At 45.2% G+C, this 19,435-nt stretch overlaps 1 protein-coding gene across 5 annotated transcripts in view; it reads left to right on the forward strand.

Annotated features, from left to right (window-relative positions):
- Positions 1-19,435, forward strand: part of NEDD4L (NEDD4 like E3 ubiquitin protein ligase) — a 338,047-nt gene that overhangs the window by 300,161 nt on the left and 18,451 nt on the right. For all 5 annotated transcript variants that reach the window (XM_068563771.1, XM_068563772.1, XM_068563774.1 and 2 more), the window contains 5 exons: positions 1,404-1,469; positions 3,577-3,806; positions 5,293-5,414; positions 7,882-7,952; positions 9,596-9,691. In XM_068563771.1, the coding sequence (XP_068419872.1) occupies positions 1,404-1,469; positions 3,577-3,806; positions 5,293-5,414; positions 7,882-7,952; positions 9,596-9,691 (585 nt within the window). The remainder of the gene's footprint in view (positions 1-1,403; positions 1,470-3,576; positions 3,807-5,292; positions 5,415-7,881; positions 7,953-9,595; positions 9,692-19,435) is intronic.

Here is a 19,435-nt window from a genome sequence, read left to right on the forward strand (position 1 = left end):
GTAGTGGGATTGCTGGGTTGTATGGTAGTTCTATTTTTCGTTTTTTAAGGAACCTCCATACCGTTCTCCATAGTGGCTGTATCAATTTACATTCCTGCCAACAGTGCAAGAGGGTTCCCTTTTCTCCACACCCTCTCCAACATTTATTGTTTGTAGATTTTTTGATGATGGCCATTCTGACTGGTGTGAGGTGATACCTCATTGTAGTTTTGACTTGCATTTCTCTAATGATTAGTGATGTTGAGCATCCTTTCATGTGTTTGTTGGCAATCTGTATATCTTCTTTGGAAAATGTCTAGTTAGGTCTTCTGCCGATTTTTGGATTGGGTTGTTTGGTTTTTTGATATTCAGCTGCATGAGCTGCTTATAAATTTTGGAGATTAATCCTTTGTCAGCTGCTTCATTTGCAAATATTTTCTCCCATTCTGAGGGTTGTCTTTTTGTCTTGTTTATGGTTTCCTTTGCTGTGCAAAAGCTTTTAAGTTTCATTAGGTCCCATTTGTTTATTTTTGTTTTTATTTCCATTTCTCTAGGAGGTGGGTCAAAAAGGATCTTGCTGTGATTTATGTCATACAGGGTTCTGCCTATGTTTTCCTCTAAGAGTTTTATAGTGTCTGGCCTTACATTTAGGTCTTTAATCCATTTTGAGTTTATTTTTGTGTATGGTGTTAGGGAGTGTTCTAATTTCGTTCTTTTACTTGTAGCTGTCCAGTTTTCCCAGCACCACTTATTGAAGAGGCTGTCTTTTCTCCATTGTATATTCTTGCGTCCTTTATCAAAAATAAGGTGACCATATGTGCGTGGGTTTATCTCTGGGCTTTCTATCCTATTCCATTGATCTATATTTCTGTTTTTGTGCCAGTACCATACTGTCTTGATTACTGTAGCTTTGTAGTATAGTCTGAAGTCAGGGAACCTGATTCCTCCAGCTCCGTTTCTCTTTCTCAAGATGGCTTTGGCTATTCGTCTCCCAAAGATTTTTAAAGCACAATTAGTCTTTTCTGAATGACAGTGTAGGTCATTTGGAGTTGTGTGTTAAAGTGTGATAGCCAATAACTTACCTAAACTACAACCTATAAAAAGATTACAATGCACCCTGATGCATATTCAGACAGAAGTCACATGGACAGTCTATTTAGTTTATGTATAATACCTCTAAATGATTTCTTGAATATCCATATTGTTGTTTTCAGGGGTGAAAGCCCTATTCAGTGCTGATAAACCTTAATCATTTCTAGAACATTCGCATGTGCTATGTAGGCATTATGTAAATTTCAATGGTTATATGGAGAGTGACGATTTTAAGGTTCATGATTCATGAAATTTTCTGAATGTTGGCTTAGTATACATAAAATTTCAAGCATGTTGTTCATATTATCTATATTTATACATTTGTCTTCCAGGCTGTTCCTTACTCCAGAGAATTTAAGCAGAAATATGACTACTTTAGGAAGAAATTAAAGAAACCTGTGAGTACATGTCTTCCAAAAATGCTGTTTTAGTCGTATGTAAGTTACCAAAATTACTTCACTGAGAACAACTCGTTTCTTATTGTTATGTGTATACTAAAAATATGACCTTCCTTTTCTCACTGCACTTTGATCCACCTGGATCTTCAATCTGAATTTTCTTTTTAACAGACATGGTAAGTGAAGGTTAACTTAGTATTACACATCAAATCACCTGAAGGCAATTTCTTATGTAATACATTAAAAAATAGAAATGATTTTTATGAGGTATAAAATAATTCAGGAACTAGTGAAAAAATGTGGAGAAGCCTATGCAATCAATTATGGTTATCCTATTTAATAAAACCTAGATCCTAATTAGAAAAATGTTCAAGTCCCTTTAAATTCAGAAGTACAGTTTTAATGATGATATGTACAACAAAAAATATAATTTATAATATTTGACATATTAAGACCAAGTGTAATTTTCGGATTAAAATTCTTACCAGGAAACCCGTTAAGATTCTGACAAAACTGAGAAACCCTATAAGGCTTTTTACAGGCAGTGTTTTAAAATACAATATTATGGGCTTCCCTGGTGGCGCAGTGGTTGAGAATCTGCCTGCCAATGCAGGGGACACGGGTTCGAGCCCTGATCTGGGAAGATCCCACATGCCACGGAGCGGCTGGGCCCGTGAGCCACAATTACTGAGCCTGCGCGTCTGGAGCCTGTGCTCCGCAACAAGAGAGGCCGCGATGGTGAGAGGCCCGCGCACCGCGATGAAGAGTGGTCCCCACTTGCCGCAACTAGAGAAAGTCCTCGCACAGAAACGAAGACTCAACATAGTCATAAATAAAAATAAATAAATAAATAAAAGAACGTGAATTTCTAAAAAAAAAAAAAAAAATACAATATTATATTTTCTACTGACATATCTCCCCAAATACTTTAACACTATGTCTTCTGTTTTACTTTGATTTCACCTCTCTGGTGTAAATTTTACCAATTTTCTCCTAAGTTTGTGCCTTCACTATTTTGGGGGTGTTTTTGTTCTGGTCATTGTTTCTTGGCTTCCTCACTGGGGAAAGCTGCAGCTCAGATCACCCCCATTTGCCTGTGCTCCTTCCCCATCTCCCCCACCCCGCTCCACTCCCTCAGCTGATGCCTCATTTTCCCGGCCTCTGCTATGGATGAGGCACTGGGGATGCAGAGACGCTTGAAACACAGCCTCTGCCTCGGGGAGCTCCCTCTTAGGGGTTCTGTTCTCTCTTCTAACATCCTGACTCAAGGAGCTCCTGAGTAACTCCTTTTGAAATGACTCAAATTTGAACCTGTGGAATTCCAGTGTTTCTTTGTGAGTCGCCTGCATTTCCTCCAGTGATGTGATGACTGTAGATATCACGCTGTCTCACTTTGTGGCACTTGCACCGTGGTACCTTCTGCCTGGAAACTGACTCTGTAGATCCATCATCATGGCAAAGCTGACCCTGGACCTGTTTTTCCAGGAAGCAGTTATTCACAACTTCAATCAAGTGCTTTTTTATTTTCACGTTTATTAACTGTTGCCTTTGGGATGCTTTCCCACAACTTGGCCATGATAATCAGGGTCCCGCTCCCCGTGGCAGCAGAACTAGCTTGTAGGCATCATGGTCACGGCTACCAGCCAGAGTCCCTACCAGGGCTGAGGGTCGTCCCAGCCTGGCCAGGTGGGGATTGTCTATGGGTTTTAATCCCCTGGACTACAGTCCCTTTCTCTGACTAAAACAATATACAGAGTTGACCATATTTCAGTTGCCAGTGGGCGGATAAGTGCCCCACAATTGCTTATAAAAGGGAGAGAGGATGATTGTCTTTACTCAGCATAGTTTCTTCTGCAGCGCGTGTTGCTGGCTCAGTCTGACACCTGCTGGTGGATGCTGTGTGTCTCCTCCTGACATAGGCTTTCTGTCTGTGTGAAGAACAATCTAGAAAGGAGAGAGTTTCGGTTGGAACCATTCATCATTGCTTGTTTATTTGAAGGCTGCCATCATTTCTGCTCTTTGTTCTTTTTTTTTTTTTCCTGTTAGGAAGTAAGGTGTATATTCACTGTCTGATGGTGTGTGGGGTTTTTTTTTCTCTTGTTTTTAGGCTGATATTCCAAATAGGTTTGAAATGAAACTTCACAGAAATAACATATTTGAAGAGTCTTATCGGAGAATCATGTCTGTGAAAAGACCAGATGTCCTGAAAGCTAGGCTGTGGATTGAATTTGAATCAGAAAAAGGTCTGGACTACGGGGGCGTGGCCAGAGAATGGTTCTTCTTACTGTCCAAAGAGATGTTCAACCCCTATTACGGTCTGTTCGAGTACTCTGCAACGTAAGTGTCTGGAGTGCATTCAGAAGCTGTCCGCACTGAAGCATTTTTATTCTTCATGAATTTAAACTTAGTGAAAGAATGAGCAGCTCACTCAGAGGTGAATTAACACTGCTGATTTCAGCCCCTCCCCACCAGCCCTTGTAAGTCTAGAGCGGGTCTGACTCCACATGGTGAACGAACGTACTCTGTGAACACCTAAAAATAAATCTTCTCTTGTCTGCTGGGTTCATGTAATTGAGATTGAAAATGTGTTGGGTACTTACGGTAAGGAACAAGGCAATTTTCATTCGTAACGTTATGTTAATTCAGGAGAATTTGTCACTGTCAGAATTCAGAAGGTTGTTGTCTTATGAACAAGAATAGTTTCTGAAGTCAAATTACTTAAAGGCAAACTGAGGACCCGTCCTTTAGGATCCAAAGGACCATGCCCTGGGCTTGTGAGGGAAGACCCAGACCGCTCCGCTTGCATTAAGATTTCATCACTGCCAGGCATGCAGACCGAGGCAGAGTCAGTTGCTTTCTCGGGAATCAAACATTGGCTACTTGCAAGGCCACCCTTTCCTCCTCCAGGCTGTGGCTTCTCCAAAGGCTTAGACAGGACCCGAGCCCCCAGTAAAACAGTTGACCTTGAAAAGCAGCCTGTGCTCTGCGGGGACAAGGGTTCTCCCGTGTCTCTCCCCTGGTGCCAGTCTCCTGGGGGCTCTTTTGGAAGGCAGCCTCAGTGCTCTTCTCCGGTGCTCCGGCCAAGAATTTCCCATTTTGTAAAATTGATAAAAGCCACTGAAGTGGAGGGCAGGATCCGGAGGCGAGATCTGCACCTCTTACCCACATTCCCAAAGCTGCCCCCAGAAGAATCTGGCCACGGAGCCCATTTTGCAAACCACCGATCCCCCTGACTGTGAGACCAAAGAAGGACGATTAGGTGCACGTCAACGTTTTGAGGTCTGCACTGCTGGGACAGCCGTACGTTGCTCCCAGTGGCCTCCAGGCCTTTCAGGGCAGAATGCTGGTCAGATGGATCAGGGGTTGGACCCCCGGGAAAAATTTTAATCCCCATACCAAAGCTTCTCAAGGGAGTTAACCCCCTTTCTCACAGAGACAACCTGTTGCACTCACACATAGCTGGGAATCCATGTCCAGCCCCTTTGGTATGTGGGGTTTCTCAGCTTCCAAAAATACTTGGCTGAACCATATGAAATTGAGATTTTTGCCGATCAGCAGTAGTCAGATATCCAGTTTCTCACGGTTTAACATAACAGGGCATATCCACCAGCTCTAGTAGACCTCTGTCCTTGGTCACGGAAAAGGGCTAACTAAATAAGCCCCGTTGCCTAGCTTTTATGCCTTATCTGTCAGGTACAGGATGTTTGCAGGCACACTGTAAAAGCTTAATGACAGGCAGCAGTGGAAAATTCAAATTCTTGCATTTCTTATTCATTGCATTTATTCACCGCCTTTCTTTTTCCCTCTCTCCCTCCCTAAAAAGGGACAACTACACGCTTCAGATCAATCCCAATTCAGGCCTCTGTAATGAAGATCATTTGTCCTATTTCACTTTTATTGGAAGAGTTGCTGGTCTGGCAGTATTTCATGGGAAACTTTTAGATGGTAAGTTATTAAAAAGTGTTGAAGTAATAAAAATTGGACAGTGCTGTCTGTGGTCTCTTATCAGGTGTCTTATCTTTCACATCATAGGTTTTAAGCAAAAGTGCTTCCCTGGTTCCCCCTCTGTAAATCAGTAGTTTCTTTAATGTTTTGTCCATAACGAAGGTGCTTTTTCCTGGTATCATCTTAATCCGAGCACTGAAGACATAGTGTCAACACACAGTTTGAAAAAAATTTTTTTGAAAAACTTAAGTGTGAAGCACAGAACATTCTGTATTTTTGCATAAGTTTTCCAGAATAACGTTTCTTTAGCAGGAACTAGATTTGATGACAGATGGAAAGTACGGATTGAAAAGTTCATTAAAGCAGTCTAATTCAGCCAATATCCTGCCTTTGTCCTGTTTGTCCCCAAATTACCATTTTTTTGAATGTGAAGAGACTGTAAATAATTTCAAAGCAGTGTTATAACTCAGCTAAGACCTTGACCCCTGGGATCACTGCTGAAACAGATGGCACAAAATAATCTCATTATTATCTAGAGCACGTAAGTCATGCAAAGTACCAAGAATTTCAAGGTACCTTGGAAGTTAGGAGTGAAACCCCCCTCCCTGGCTGTATCAATAGGCTTATAATAGAGACTTCTTATGGATTTGGTCTTTGAAAAAGTAGTGCCCTTAAGAGAAGATTACAGAAGTCATCAGTGAGGAAAGAGAATCAGAAATATTTTTGAAGAATTTAGGGGTGAAATGGTTGAGGGTAGAAGGCAGAGCAAGATTTAAGATTGACACTGCAGTTACTGTAGAGAGAGATTTCCAGGAGAATTATGTGAATTGCATTTATGGAACCTTAGCTATGCTAGTAAATAATTGATGTACCCTGTGTACTTTCTCCTTTAATAAATTTTTACTGGTAATTGCTAGCTGATTTTGATCCTCTAATTTCAACGTTTTATTTTTTACGGGGGGGGGCAGCGCTGGTGGCAGGAGTAAACACTTTTTTTTCTGATTAGAAGGAAACTGGTCTCACTGTGTATATGTATATACAGTGAATGTATTTTAATTTGCAGCACTGGAGTCATGCCATAGATTATTAGAATGTCCGTTATTTACCTTCTGCCGAGCAAGAAGACGTTCTTAGTTGCTACAGGAGAAATAGAAGTTTAATCTAAGATCCTGACCTCAGGGGACCGATGTTCTAGTGAGGGTGCGGGAAACATGGGTCCAGAGTCCAGCAGAAGGGAACACAGGGAGCTCTCGGCTCCGCCGGAGGGCCAGGGAGTGCTTTACCAGGATTAGCCTCGCCGGGAGGCTGCGGTGGGGTTGGCGCACTTAGAAGCTGGGATCGTTTCAGATGAGCGAGGACGGGCCAGGAGTCAAGGCTGCCTGGAGTAGTGATGGGGGCATCTAGGTCCCGGCTGCAAAAGGAGATAGGAGGTAACCGTGTCCTCGGGAATTGCAAGGAGAAGAGCCCGAACGCCCCCAGGTGTGTGGCCAGCAGTGTCTTTGTTTCCCGGGACCGTGAACGGCCCTGGAGGCAGAGCAGACACGCCGCACATCAGATCAGCCCCTGCTCCCTTCTGTGGCTTCACCCCCCAGACGGCAGGGGGTTTGAGCCTCAGCCGCAGGGCCGCACTGAAGCCAGTGGGAGCGGGAGCGGGCTGCGAGGGTGGCTGGTTAGACCTGGAGGGGGCGCTGAGGGTGGGAGTTGAGGGTGCAGGGGGAGGACTGAGGTTCCGGGGGCGCCTGTGTCAGGAGGCGCGTGACGCTGACTTGCCTGGGACGGGGTGAGGTGGGGTCCCTGCGGGGCACCTGCGCGGTCGTGGCGGCGTTGCCACCGCCCTTGCCTCCCTCAGGCCGTCATCACCCGCCCCCTGCCCCCGGGAAGACTGCACAGCCTTCTGAACGGCCTCCCTCGTTGCCTTCCTGTCCCTTCCTGTTGCTCTTCCCATTACTGCCCAAGCGATGGCACTGAAATGCAGGTGGAATTGCCCCCTGGCGTTTCAGTGACTCCCCTTGGCCCTGGGCAGCAGCCCGGACTCTCCGGCACCTCGTGTAAGCTGTACACTCCCTGCCCAGTCCCTTCTCTGGCCTGTCTGCCCGGGACGCCCTGTGCTTCGGTGCTGGCGAGTCCCCAGTCTTGTCCCTCTGCTGGGAGTGCCCTTTTCTCCCCCGTGCGTGCGCCCTGTTTGCGCTGCAGATTCCTGATTGTGCCTGAAGCTCATTTGTCACCTCCAGCAGCCTTTCTGACCTCACCCCTCTGCTGTACCGTCTCTGTTAGTATAACGGCCCTCCTTCCTAAACCCCTACCCCCAACCCTGCCCCAAACCAGGCCCTCATCTTACTATAGAAAGCCCTTGATGGTTCTGTCCCGGTCTCTCATTCAGATGAAAGCAGGTTCATCTTTTATTTCATGCTCTGATGCACAGCATGATCAAAGATTTGAAACTAACTCAGTTTTCACCGTGTTTTAGGTTTCTTCATTCGACCGTTTTACAAAATGATGCTGGGAAAGCAGATAACTCTGAATGACATGGAATCTGTGGTGAGTAAATAAGAGGTCACTCCCGTGGACCTCACCAGCAGCTTGTGCCTTATGGAAAGGTAGTTGAGACCATGTTGTAGTCACAGCAATTTTTATGGGCGTCGTCATTCAGTATGGACAACAGGGATTGTTCGAGAGGTTAATTGATCTCCCTAACTTTTTTAATAAGCAAATCATTGTTCACATTTCCTAGAGTCATGGTATTTAGGGTGGGTACACCCACATCTCAGTTACCTCTGCTTACTCAGAACTGATTTGACCAAATTAAATCCAAGGGTCATTTGGAGACCTCATTGCTGCCTTTGTTTTCCATGGAAAACTGCTAATACTGAACACTTAGAGGTTCATCTGCTATCCCTCTGTTTTCCGACCTCAAAAAAATGGCAGGGAGCCAGACCAAAACAATAGATGAAGGGAAGACTATTTATACTCATCCCAGATACGGAAGAAGGGTAACTGACCACTACAGTGTAGGAGAGGAATGAAAAGTTAGAAAATAATTGCTAACTTTTGATTTGGGTTTTCGTGTTGCATTTAACTTATTTAATCTAGGCTGACCATTTTAGAGTTGAAAGGCTTTTCTATAAAAAAACAAAAGTTGATGCTCTTTTCCTAGTATACTTTTGCTTCTGTTTTTCTTTTAATTTACCTGTACTCCCGCCATTCACCTCTCACCTCTCACCATTCACCAGCCACACACGGGGCCGTCAGGAAGCGTCTTCGTCCATTTGGGGTGTTTGCAGCTCCGCTTTCACGTTCTGTCACTTGAGTCAGAAAGCATCTTCCCTCAGCCTCGCTGCCGTGTTGGCTGTACGTTGTTAATGTGGTTGGGTGTGTGAGCCGTGTACCCCTCCCTCACAGCTCGTCCTCTGGGTGTGGCAGGAGAGTAGAAGGCCAGCAGCGCACCCAAGTCCACTCAGCTGGGTTTTGCACGGGCGGGCAGCTCTGTGTGTCCACGGTACCCGTGTCAAGTTTCTCTTCAGCTTTTACCTTTAGCTTAGGCTTTATGCTTTTATTACTGTATGATGAGGAAGCTAGGAGTATAAAAATCTCTCTTCAAGTCTAAATTAATTTTATTCCCCGTGTTGACAGCTGGTACACACATTCTGTTTTGTCTTTGTGGAGCCCCTGGGGCTGCCCAAGAGACAGAGGAGCCCAGGCTCTCAGGACCTGTGTGCTGGGTTTTGACACCAGGGCAGCCTTCCTGTTTGCTCACAGTGACTTGCAGAGAGTGGTGGAAGCACAGAAAGGGACATAACTTGAAGCCATTGGTATTGAATTAGGACATTCTCTATCCTTCCTACTTTCCTCTGATATTTTCACTCTTAAACGATTGGGAGTATGTTAATCTCTGTGTGTTCAGTTCTGTGATTTTACGACGGCCGTCCGGAGCAGGCTGCTTCCTCTCCGCAGAGGGCAGGATCCGACTACAAACCCCCGTTACTACCAAAGCAGTTTTTTAGTTTGTATTTTTAAATTAAAGTGGAAGAGTAGGTTTGGGGTAGAGCTGGAAACATATTAGTGACTAATGCATTTCTTGAGATTCTGGATGGAATTACATTGAAAGGACACAATTATTTAAAGAAGTGAGTGTATATTTTGGAAAAAAATGCTTAATTTTAATTTTTGTGTCATTTCTGTAGGATAGTGAATACTACAACTCTTTGAAATGGATCTTAGAAAATGATCCGACTGAACTGGACCTTATGTTTTGCATTGATGAAGAAAACTTTGGGCAGGTATGTGTGGGTAACCCCACGAGCTCCCCCTTGACTTTCAAAGAGTCTTTGCTTCTTTGAGTCTTTGCTAATTATCATTTGATTGTATCAGTATCTTATTGTCATGCCAGGAAGCCAAGTCCCAATTACAACTGCCTCTCTTCCTGCAAAGTTAGAGAAATTCTAAGGCCTCCGGTGTGTGAAGTAGCACCTACGTCTCACATCTAAAGCAGATCTGAATGTGAATGTTTGTGCCTTGGTTTTAAAATTTACATACTTCAAAAAAAATAGTGTAAATGTTTACTTAGTGATATAAATACATGACCAGGAGTAGGTGATGTCTGGGGGAGCCTTGGTTTTTTTCCCTCTGCTTTAACGGTTCCCTTGTCATGGTGAAGTTTGTCTTTGGGGGCTCAGCAGGCTCAGGGTTTTCTAACATTCCTTCTTGCTTTGCACCAATACTGTCATTAAGGCTGGATTAACCATAAAGATCAATTTCAAAGGTAAAGTTGCCTTCTTGGAATTCTCATCATCATCCTAAAGTTCTGTAGGATGTGTTTGTCTTAAACCTGAAACCTTTGGTTCATTTGTCCCCTGGTGGTAACGATGCCTTGGGGAAGGACTTCTCAGGATTATCCAACCCCTGGTACCTGTCCTTTCACAAAAGCCCAGAGAGAGTTCCCATCTACCAGACCAAGTGTACATGGCCTTGGCATTCATGAGATCATGGAGCCCGTTTGAAGGGTTGCTAATGGAACGTGACATTGATTTGTTCTTTATTGCTTCAGAGGTTATTGAAAGTGTACTCCACTGTCCAAAAAGTGTGCTCGCATTGGCTATCGTTTCACAATGCTGTGCTCAGTTTTACAGGTGAGGTAAGGAAATCAGGTCCCTGCCCTCTTGGGTTCGCAGTCTTAGGAAAAAGAAGCTGATGCTGCTGGGTATAAAGAAATTAATGACACCTGGGGTAAAAACTGTTGAGAAGGAACGTGATCACACACCCAAATTACTTGTTACAGCCGCTCAAGCCAGGAAACCGTCACTCGTGTGAGTCCCAGAAGTGGGTGGGTCTCAGGGAGTCTGTGTTTTCTTTCCTTCCTGGTTGGTTGAGTTGAGGCTCATAGAATTTCAGGCACCAGGGATGAGAGAGACCCTGTGACTGATGGAATTGATCAACGAGTCCATTAGGAATCTCATTTTGCCCTCCCCATCCTTTTTCGCCCCATCCTGTGTTTCATGCCCCCAAACCTTCACAGACCGATGGACACTGCTGTCCTTGTGGGAGCCCTGTCGTGGGGTGGAGGAGGGAAATCTCTTCTGCACCACCCCCAAAGCTGTCCCCTCCAGGTTAGCGGTGGCCCCCCCTGCCCAGGACTGAACGTAAATGGGTTCTGGCCCTTGTCTGCTTCCCTCCTCCACTGCTCCCTCCCCTGAAGCCCCTGCAAGTCACCCCCACTTCATCCCTTCTCCCCCCTCCCCACCCCGCTGCTCTCCTTCCACCTCCCCCAAGCCCTGCTGCTTCTGCTGGCCCCGCGACACCGATGCTCCCCTGCCCACTTCTTTTCTCGTCCTGCCTCGCTCGCTGGGCGGCCTCACCCAGCCCAGCTGCAGCTCTGCGCGGCTCACCGCCAGCCTCTTACCTGCAGCCCACACCCTTCCTCTAGCGTCCAGATTCCCCCTGGTTCGGCTGCCTCCTGAGCCGTGTCTCCTGAAAGACCCACAGGTCCCCGAACTGAAAAAGCCACTTCCTCCTCCCGACCCCCCACCTCCGCTCTGGTCTAGCCAGTGGCCTCACCCTCCCCTCCGGCCTGAAACTGGAGTCCCCTTGGAATCTCCCCTCTCCCTCCGTGTCCAGCTGGTCACTGCGTCCTCTAGCCCCAGCCTCCTCATCGCTTCCCTTGTCTGCACCCTCCCCTCGTTGAGGCTCTGCCGGTTCCTTGGCTGTGTCGTGTAGCAGTCTCCCTGGTCCCTACATCGCCCCTCGCTCCAGTCCGTTCTCTGATGCCTCCACACGTATGCTCCAGATGTAGTGGTTCTGAAAAGCAAACCTGGACCTGCAACTCTTCTGCTCGACACAGATTCTTGACTGGCCAGCCCGTGCCCTTCAGTGTGACTTAAAACCTTTCCTGCACGGCTTAGGACCCCTCGCTGCCCACCTTACCTACGCCTCCTTCCTCTCACCTTCACAGCCATGGGGTGCCTGCCTCGGTGTCCCCCAGGACACCCCGTGCCCTGTCACTGGCTGCGTGGCGCCCTCTCCTTGCCGACCCATCCTCCTCTCCCCCGCCATAACGCTCTGTCCTCTAGCCATCCCCGGCCTGCTGCCTCCTGTGAGCCCCCGAGGTCTCCTTGGTTTCTCCAGTGCCCGGTGTGTAGCTATGGCTGCTAAATGCTTAGTGAGCAAAGGAATGAATCATGCCGACCTAGGTTTTTTTTAATGTTATAAGTAATGGAAGCTCCGAGTGTGAGACAACAAAATAATTGGAATTGCAATGACTTTTTTTTAAGCTGGACCTATTTAAGGGTCTTAACTGCCAATTTTCAAAGGATAACACATGGCTAATCATCCTGGAACTGTGTCTTCTTTGCATTTTTAACGCATGTAGGGAGGAGTAGAGATAAAGAACCGAGGAAGATTTAAAATCAGTCTTGGGTGTCAAATGCAAAAAAAAAAAGGTCTCTTTATGTTATATCCACTTGTAGAAATCCATATGACTAACTTAACACAGTTCAGAAGACATTAGTGATGCCAAAGTTAGAAGCAGACTAAACCTTCCTTAGTTACAGTTAAATGTAACTATTTCCACCTAATAAGTACAAACCAAACAAGATGTTTTAAGTAGACTTCTAATAGATTCTGATGGTCGTTATAGCTCACGTCAATGGTTCATTGAAAACAATTCTTAAACCTCCTCATTTAATGTGGGTTTTTCTGACTTTGGATTGAATCAGGTAGAGTAATGCAGTAATCAAAACAGACTCACGAGATCAGTAAGATAATGATTAGGTGCCCTATTTGTGAAATTACTGGCTTTCCGTTTTAGAGAGCGAAACCTGATTAGCAAGGAACTAGCATATCTATTTTATGTTCTGGGAAGAAATGTAGAGTGAATTAAGCAGGCACACATTGATCTCATCTCACATATCCAATCCATCACCAGGCGCTGTTCATTTTGACTCCCGACTGTTCTTCAGTTCTCTCTATTCTCCTTCTCTGTCCCACCAACAATACCCAAGCCTAAGCTTCCATCTTCTCTCGTAGATCCCTAACTGGTTTTTTATATCCACCTTGGCCTCCTACAATGGCAGAGTGGTCTTTTCAGAATGTGAAATGATCATTTCATTCCTCTGCTAAAAAACATGCAGAGATTTCCCACTTTATCACTGTCAAGATAAAGACCCAAATCCTTAATTTGCCTCATGAAGTCCTGTGTGGCTGGGCCCTGCCTGTTCATCTCCAGGTGCATTTTGCATCAGTGCTGCCCCTCATGCTTTCTGGGTCTGGTCCTACGAGACTTCTTGCACACACCAAGCTCCTTCTTGCCTCAGGACCTTTGCACATGCCGTTCCTTCAGTTGGGAACACACTCCCATCCTCAGTTCAGACAAAGCTAGCTCTGACCCAGGACCACAGTACTTCAGAGTGTCTTTCGTGTCTCCCTATGGCAGGTACCATAAGTGGCTTTGCATTTATTTGTATGGTTATGTGTTTAGTGTCTCTCTCTCCCGGCAGACTCAATCTTGGTGATGGCTGCCCTGGGTCTGCCTTTTACTCACCATTGTGCACTCACCACCTGGCAGTGCCTGGTACAGGGTAGACACTCAAAATAGAGTTGTTGAACCAAAAATGTGGACATCAGCAAGAGGCCTGTGCAGGCCTCCCCCTCCCCCAGCCCTCTGCAAAACTGCTGACTGTGCATTGCCATTTTCTAACCCAAGAGGAAGCCCACGCCTCCCTGTGCAAAAAGATAAAGTCATTCCTTCACTAGAGTGAAGTTACCACAGAAGTGAGGTGTGCGTGCAGTCGGCCTTCCTTAGTGCTTTAGGCTCTCTTTTTCTCATTCCATGGTTAGAAATACCAGACCATGAAGTTTGGCGGTAGCTGTCACTTCATGTAATGAAATTGCAGCTGTTGCCATTTTTTTCCAGTTTGCTTCCTTTCTGGTTGGTGAGAATCTGCAGCTGCTGGTTTCTGGGGCCTACTAACAATGTTTCCGATGAACAAATTTCAATATTTGAACAATCGTCATATGCCAACCAGAAAGAATCAACCATACACTCATGTACACCCCTGCACACACATGCCCCACCAGGAGAAGACATCCTTTTAGAGCTGTGCCAAGCAGAAGTTCTTGACTGCAGGGCCAGCAGAGCAGCACCTGATTTGGTTGCTTTGAAGAGGCACTAGCAGTGTGGACTTCTAAGAAGCTGTGCAGTGGGGAGGGGAAGAGAATGGGCAGCAGCCTGTAGGAAAATTGTTTGGGACCTGGCCTGAGTCGGGTGAAGGCACACATTCTCAACTGGGGAGACGACACCCCTAGGGGGCAAAAACTAGACAACTTTTTGTCTTGGAGGACAAAAAGTCTCAGCCATTACAATGGTTTGTGGTCCTCCAAGGGGGCCGCAGAACATAACACAGGTGTACCATGGGTCTCTTTGGTAAGATTGCGTGGGAGGGAAGGGGCAATTGGGGGGCGGTCTGAAAAGGCTCCTGGGGGGTAATTAATGGGGAAAAAGGCTGAGGAGCACTGGGTTGGGGAGAGGGAATAAGGGAAGAGGCAGAAACTGGAAGTAGGAAGGAGAGAGAGGTGAGAAGCAGAGCGAGGTCGTGGCTGGAGCTGGACGGAACCAGACCACGACCCCAGTGAGGAGGTAGTTCCTCAAAGACCAGGTCAAGGAAGTGGGCAGGTGGCAGCTGCGGGAAACATGAAGGTAGAAAGGTGGGCCGGCCGCTGGGAGAGGCTGGGGAGGATGAGGACGGCGCCCAAGAACACGATGAGAAGCAGTCAAGCCTTCCTCTGCCTGGGTCCAGGATGCCCGATTTGACCTAGACAGTTTCTCGGTGGACTCATCAGACATTTGTCGTAAAGCATCTGAGGAAGATCGGGGAGACGTGTGTGAATCTGAAGTTGTCCCTTGCCACAGAAGAGGGGTCCAGTTCTGCGCGAGCTGCACCCCAGAGGTTCCTCTGATCTTTGTGGTCTTTACGAAGAAGAGAGAGGAGTTCATACTTGGGCCAGGAGACTTCAAGAAAGAGCACTTTTTTTCTACGAGCAGTTATTAATCCCCTTCTGTGTGCCAGGCACTGTGTTAGTGTCTTCACGTTGGGTCCTTGAGGAAGGAGTTCAGACACAAGACGACAACTATATTTAAAAAGTGGAATTTGGGACTTCCCTGGTAGCGCAGTGGTTAAGAATCCGCCTGCCAGTGCAAGGGACACAGGTTCGATCCCTGGTCCAGGAAGATCCCACATGCCGCGGAGCAACTATGCCCGTGTGCCACAACTACTGAAGCCTGCGCACCTTAGAGCCCGTGCACCGCAACTACTGAGCCTGCACTCTAGGGCCTGCATGCCACAACTACTGAGCCCACATCCTGCAACTACTGAAGCCCGCACTCCTAGAGCCCGTGCTTCGCAACAAGAGAAGCCACTGCAGTGAGAAGCCCGCGCACCGCAACAAAGAGTAGCCCCCGCTCGCCGCAACTAGAGAAAGCCCGCGCACAGCAACGAAGACCCAGCGCAGCCAAAAAAAATTTAAAAAGTGGAATTTGAACAGCAGCCCACAGGTGGTGTGTGAGGAGAGGGAGAATGGGGGTGGAACACCAGCGGAAGCCTGACTGAGAGGCCCCTAGGGCTTGGGGAGGATTTACTCTAAGGGAGCAGCTTAGGGAGCAGGCCTGGAGACCCCCTTCCCTGCCTGCCGGGAGAAACCATGTGACCTACATGTGAGCCCCAACCAACCATGTGACCCACGGCTGCCCCAGCCGACGATTCCTTACTCAGCACAGAGAGTATGGTCCGGTCTTTTTTGTTTTTTTTTTTTCTTTCAAAAACAGTTTTATTTATCTGATTGCAAAATATTAATCTTAGGAATAAAAATAAAGTCAGTACAATAAACACATATTAAAGTCACTCATAGTTCCTACCACCTAGAGGAAAGTCACGAGTAAAATTTTGATTTGTGTCTTCCAGAATTATTCTCTGTAAACACACACATAAGGTTTTATCTTTTTAACAGAAATGGAATTGTACAGTGTGTACAGTTTTAACTTAATATATCGTAGGTACCTTTCCATGTCAGTAAATACCATTTTAATGGCTACACCAAATTCCATTTCATAGACTGTACCTTTTTTAACCATGCCCTAATGGTCAGCATCTAGGCTATTTCAGTATTTCACTATGTAAACAGTACGATGAGTGTAATCCTGGAATATACATTTTGTACACTTGACCAATTTCTTTCCCTTGGTATAAGTCCTAAAAGAGAAATTATTATGAAAAGGCATATGCATATTAAAATCTTGACTCCTGTTGCCAAATTATCTTTTCAAAAGGTTGAACCAGTTAGACCCTCACCACCAGCATTGATAAGAACTGTTTCTCTACACTCAGCAGTGCTGGCTGATTCTGCCATTTTTCATCACTAGGGGCTGCTTTTGGAGGCACCAGAAGTGTTTTTCTCCTTTCCCCTCCCCACCCTGTCTCGTCTATGGTTGACCCTCTCATTCAGTAGCTCTGGAAATTGCAGCTCCCAGAAAACATTCTATTCTAGTACAGCTGAACTGTACTGAAAGCCTCTCAATATCCAGAACTGGACTTGGATTTATTAACTTGTCATTTGGTGTGGATCTGATAGAAAATTCTCATCATGGAAGGGAACAGCAAGACAATCTTTGAGGAATAAATGGGGGGAAAAAAGAAAAACTGTCTTATTAAAAAATACTACAAAAGTGTAAATGAATACTGCCCACAGACCCACAAATAATCGACTAAAAAAGTGTAAATGAATACTGCCTACAGACCTCCAAATAATTGTCAAAGAACTAAAGATGTTTTACTATAAGAGACCTCCCATCCCACTCCCTAAGCGGAACCGTTTAATATCTTCAGAAAAGTGCCGTGACCTGCACAGGACAGGAGCAGGTCACCACAGGGGGCAACTGGATGGAATGGAAGACAGCAGCCGGAAGGGGGCACCCGGCGGGAAGGAAGGATTTGAAGAAGAGTAAAAATACAGTAGCAATTAAAGTCTGTACTGCATTTGCAAATATTTTCTCCCATTCTGAGGGTTGTCTTTTTGTCTTGTTTATGGTTTCCTTTGCTGTGCAAAAGCTTTTAAGTTTCATTAGGTCCCATTTGTTTATGTTTGTTTTTATTTTCATTACTCTAGGAGGTGGGTCAAAAAAGATCTTGCTGTGATTTATGTCAAAGAGTGTTTTTCCTCTAAGAGTTTTATAGTGCCCCATCTTACATTTAAGTCTTTAATCAATTTTGAGTATATTTTTGTGTATGGTGTTAGGGAGTGTTCTAATTTCATTCTTTTACATGTAGCTGTCCAGTTTTCCCAGCACCACTTATTGAAGAGGCTGTCTTTTCTCCATTGTATATTCTCGCCTCCTGACCATATGTGTGTGGGTTGATCTGTGGGCTTTCTATGCTGTTACATTGATCTATATTTCTGTTTTTGTGCCAGTACCATGCTGTCTTGATTACTGTAGCTTTGTAGTATAGTCTGAAGTCAGGGAACCTGATTCCTCCAGCTCCGTTTTTCTTTCTCAAGGTTGCTTTGGCTATTCGGGGTCTTTTGTGTTTCCATACAAATTGTGAAAATTTTTGTTCTAGTTCTGTGAAAAATGCCATTGGTAGTTTGATAGGGATTCCATTGACTCTGTAGATTGCTTTGGATAGTATAGTCATTTTCACAATGTTGATTCTTCCAATCCAAGAACATGGTATATCTCTCCCTTTGTATCATCTTTCTTTCATCAGTGTCTTATAGTTTTCTGCATACAGGTCTTTTGTCTCCTTAGGTAGGTTTATCCCTAAGTATTTTATTCTTTTTGTTGCAGTGGTAAATGGGAGTATTTCCTTAATTTCTCTTTCAGATTTTTTGTCGTTAGTGTATAGGAACGCAAGAGATTTCTGTGCATTAATTTTGTATCCTGCTACTTTACCAGATTCATTGATTAACTCTAGTAGTTTTCTGGTGGCATCTTTAGGACTCTCTATGTATAGTATCATGTCATCTGCAAACAGTGACAGTTTAATGTCTTTTCTGATTTGGATTTCTTTTATTTCTTTTTCTTCTCTGATTGCTGTGGCTGAAACTTCCAAAACTATGTTGGATAATAGTGGTGAGAGTGGGCAACCTTGTCTTGCTCCTGATCTTAGAGGAAATGGTTTCAGTTTTTCACCATTGAGAACGATGTTGCTGGTGGGTTTGTCATATATGGCCTTTATTATGTTGAGGTAGGTTCCCTCCATGCCTACTTCCTGGCATATACCCTGAGAAAACCATAATTCAAAAAGAGCCGTGTACCACAATGTTCATTGCAGCACTATTTACAATAGCCAGGACATGGAAGCAACCTAAGTATCCATTGACAGATGAATGGATAAAGAAGATACGACACATATATACAATGGAATATTACTCAGCCATAAAAAGAAATGAAAGTGAGTTATTTGTAGTGAGGTGGATGGACCTAGAGTCTGTCATACAGAGTGAAGTATGTCAGAAAAACAAATATCATATGCTAACACATATATATGGAATCTAAAAAAAAAAAAAATGGTTCTAAAGAACCTAGGGGCAGGACAGGAATAAAGACGCAGACATAGAGAATGGACTTGAGGATATGGGGAGGGGGAAGGGTAAGCTGGGACGAAGCGAGAGAGTAGCATTGACATATATACACTACCAAATGTAAAATAGATAGCTAGTGGGAAGCAGCTGCATAGCACAGGGAGATCAGCTTGGTGCTCATGACTACCTAGAGGGGTGGGATAGGGAGGATGGGAGGGAGACGCAAGAGGGAGGGGATATGGAGATATATGTATACATACAGCTGATTTACTTTGTTGTACAGCAGAAACTAACACAAAATTGTAAAGCAACTATACTCCAATAAAGATGTTAAAAAATAAAAAAGTAAAGTCCGTACTGCAGACAGTAAAACGTTGAATTGATGTTGTCGAAAGTGGAGCTCAGTCACGTGGGAGGGAAACGAGATCCCTTCCCGAATAACAAAAAAAAAAGACAAAGAAGAAAATATGAAGGGCCGAGACAGAGGATCAGTGGGCTTTGATTGAAAAAGCTGTCTCCATGTGAAAAGGAACAATAATCAAGTGCATCATCAGAGAAAACGTTTGGAGAGGAACAGGATCTGATATTCAGGCCAGAGAGGCCGTCTGTCCTGCGCGTGTGTGGCAGGGCTGGGGAGGGGTCCCTGAAAATGGACCTCTGCCAAAGCAGGAGATCTGTTGCAGATTTGAATCTGTATCCCTCGTGATGGATGCAGCCTGGATGCTTACTCTGGAGAACCCTCTCCCTCAGGCTTGGCTTGGCTTCCTCTCAGATGTAGCTGGGTGGGTGTGGGAAAAAAGACCACAAGGAATCCCACCAGAATACAAATGTGGTTACCTTTGAATAGGGGAGCTGTGAGTGGTATTTTTTTCCTTTTTATTTCCCTGGAATTTCCATGAGAGTAAACATTTTACTTGTTAGATCAGTAGACCTCTTCCTTCCCTTCCCTTCCCTTC

This window comes from Eschrichtius robustus, chromosome 14, assembly GCF_028021215.1.
Source record: "Eschrichtius robustus isolate mEscRob2 chromosome 14, mEscRob2.pri, whole genome shotgun sequence".
In the NCBI taxonomy this organism is placed as follows: domain Eukaryota; kingdom Metazoa; phylum Chordata; class Mammalia; order Artiodactyla; family Eschrichtiidae; genus Eschrichtius; species Eschrichtius robustus.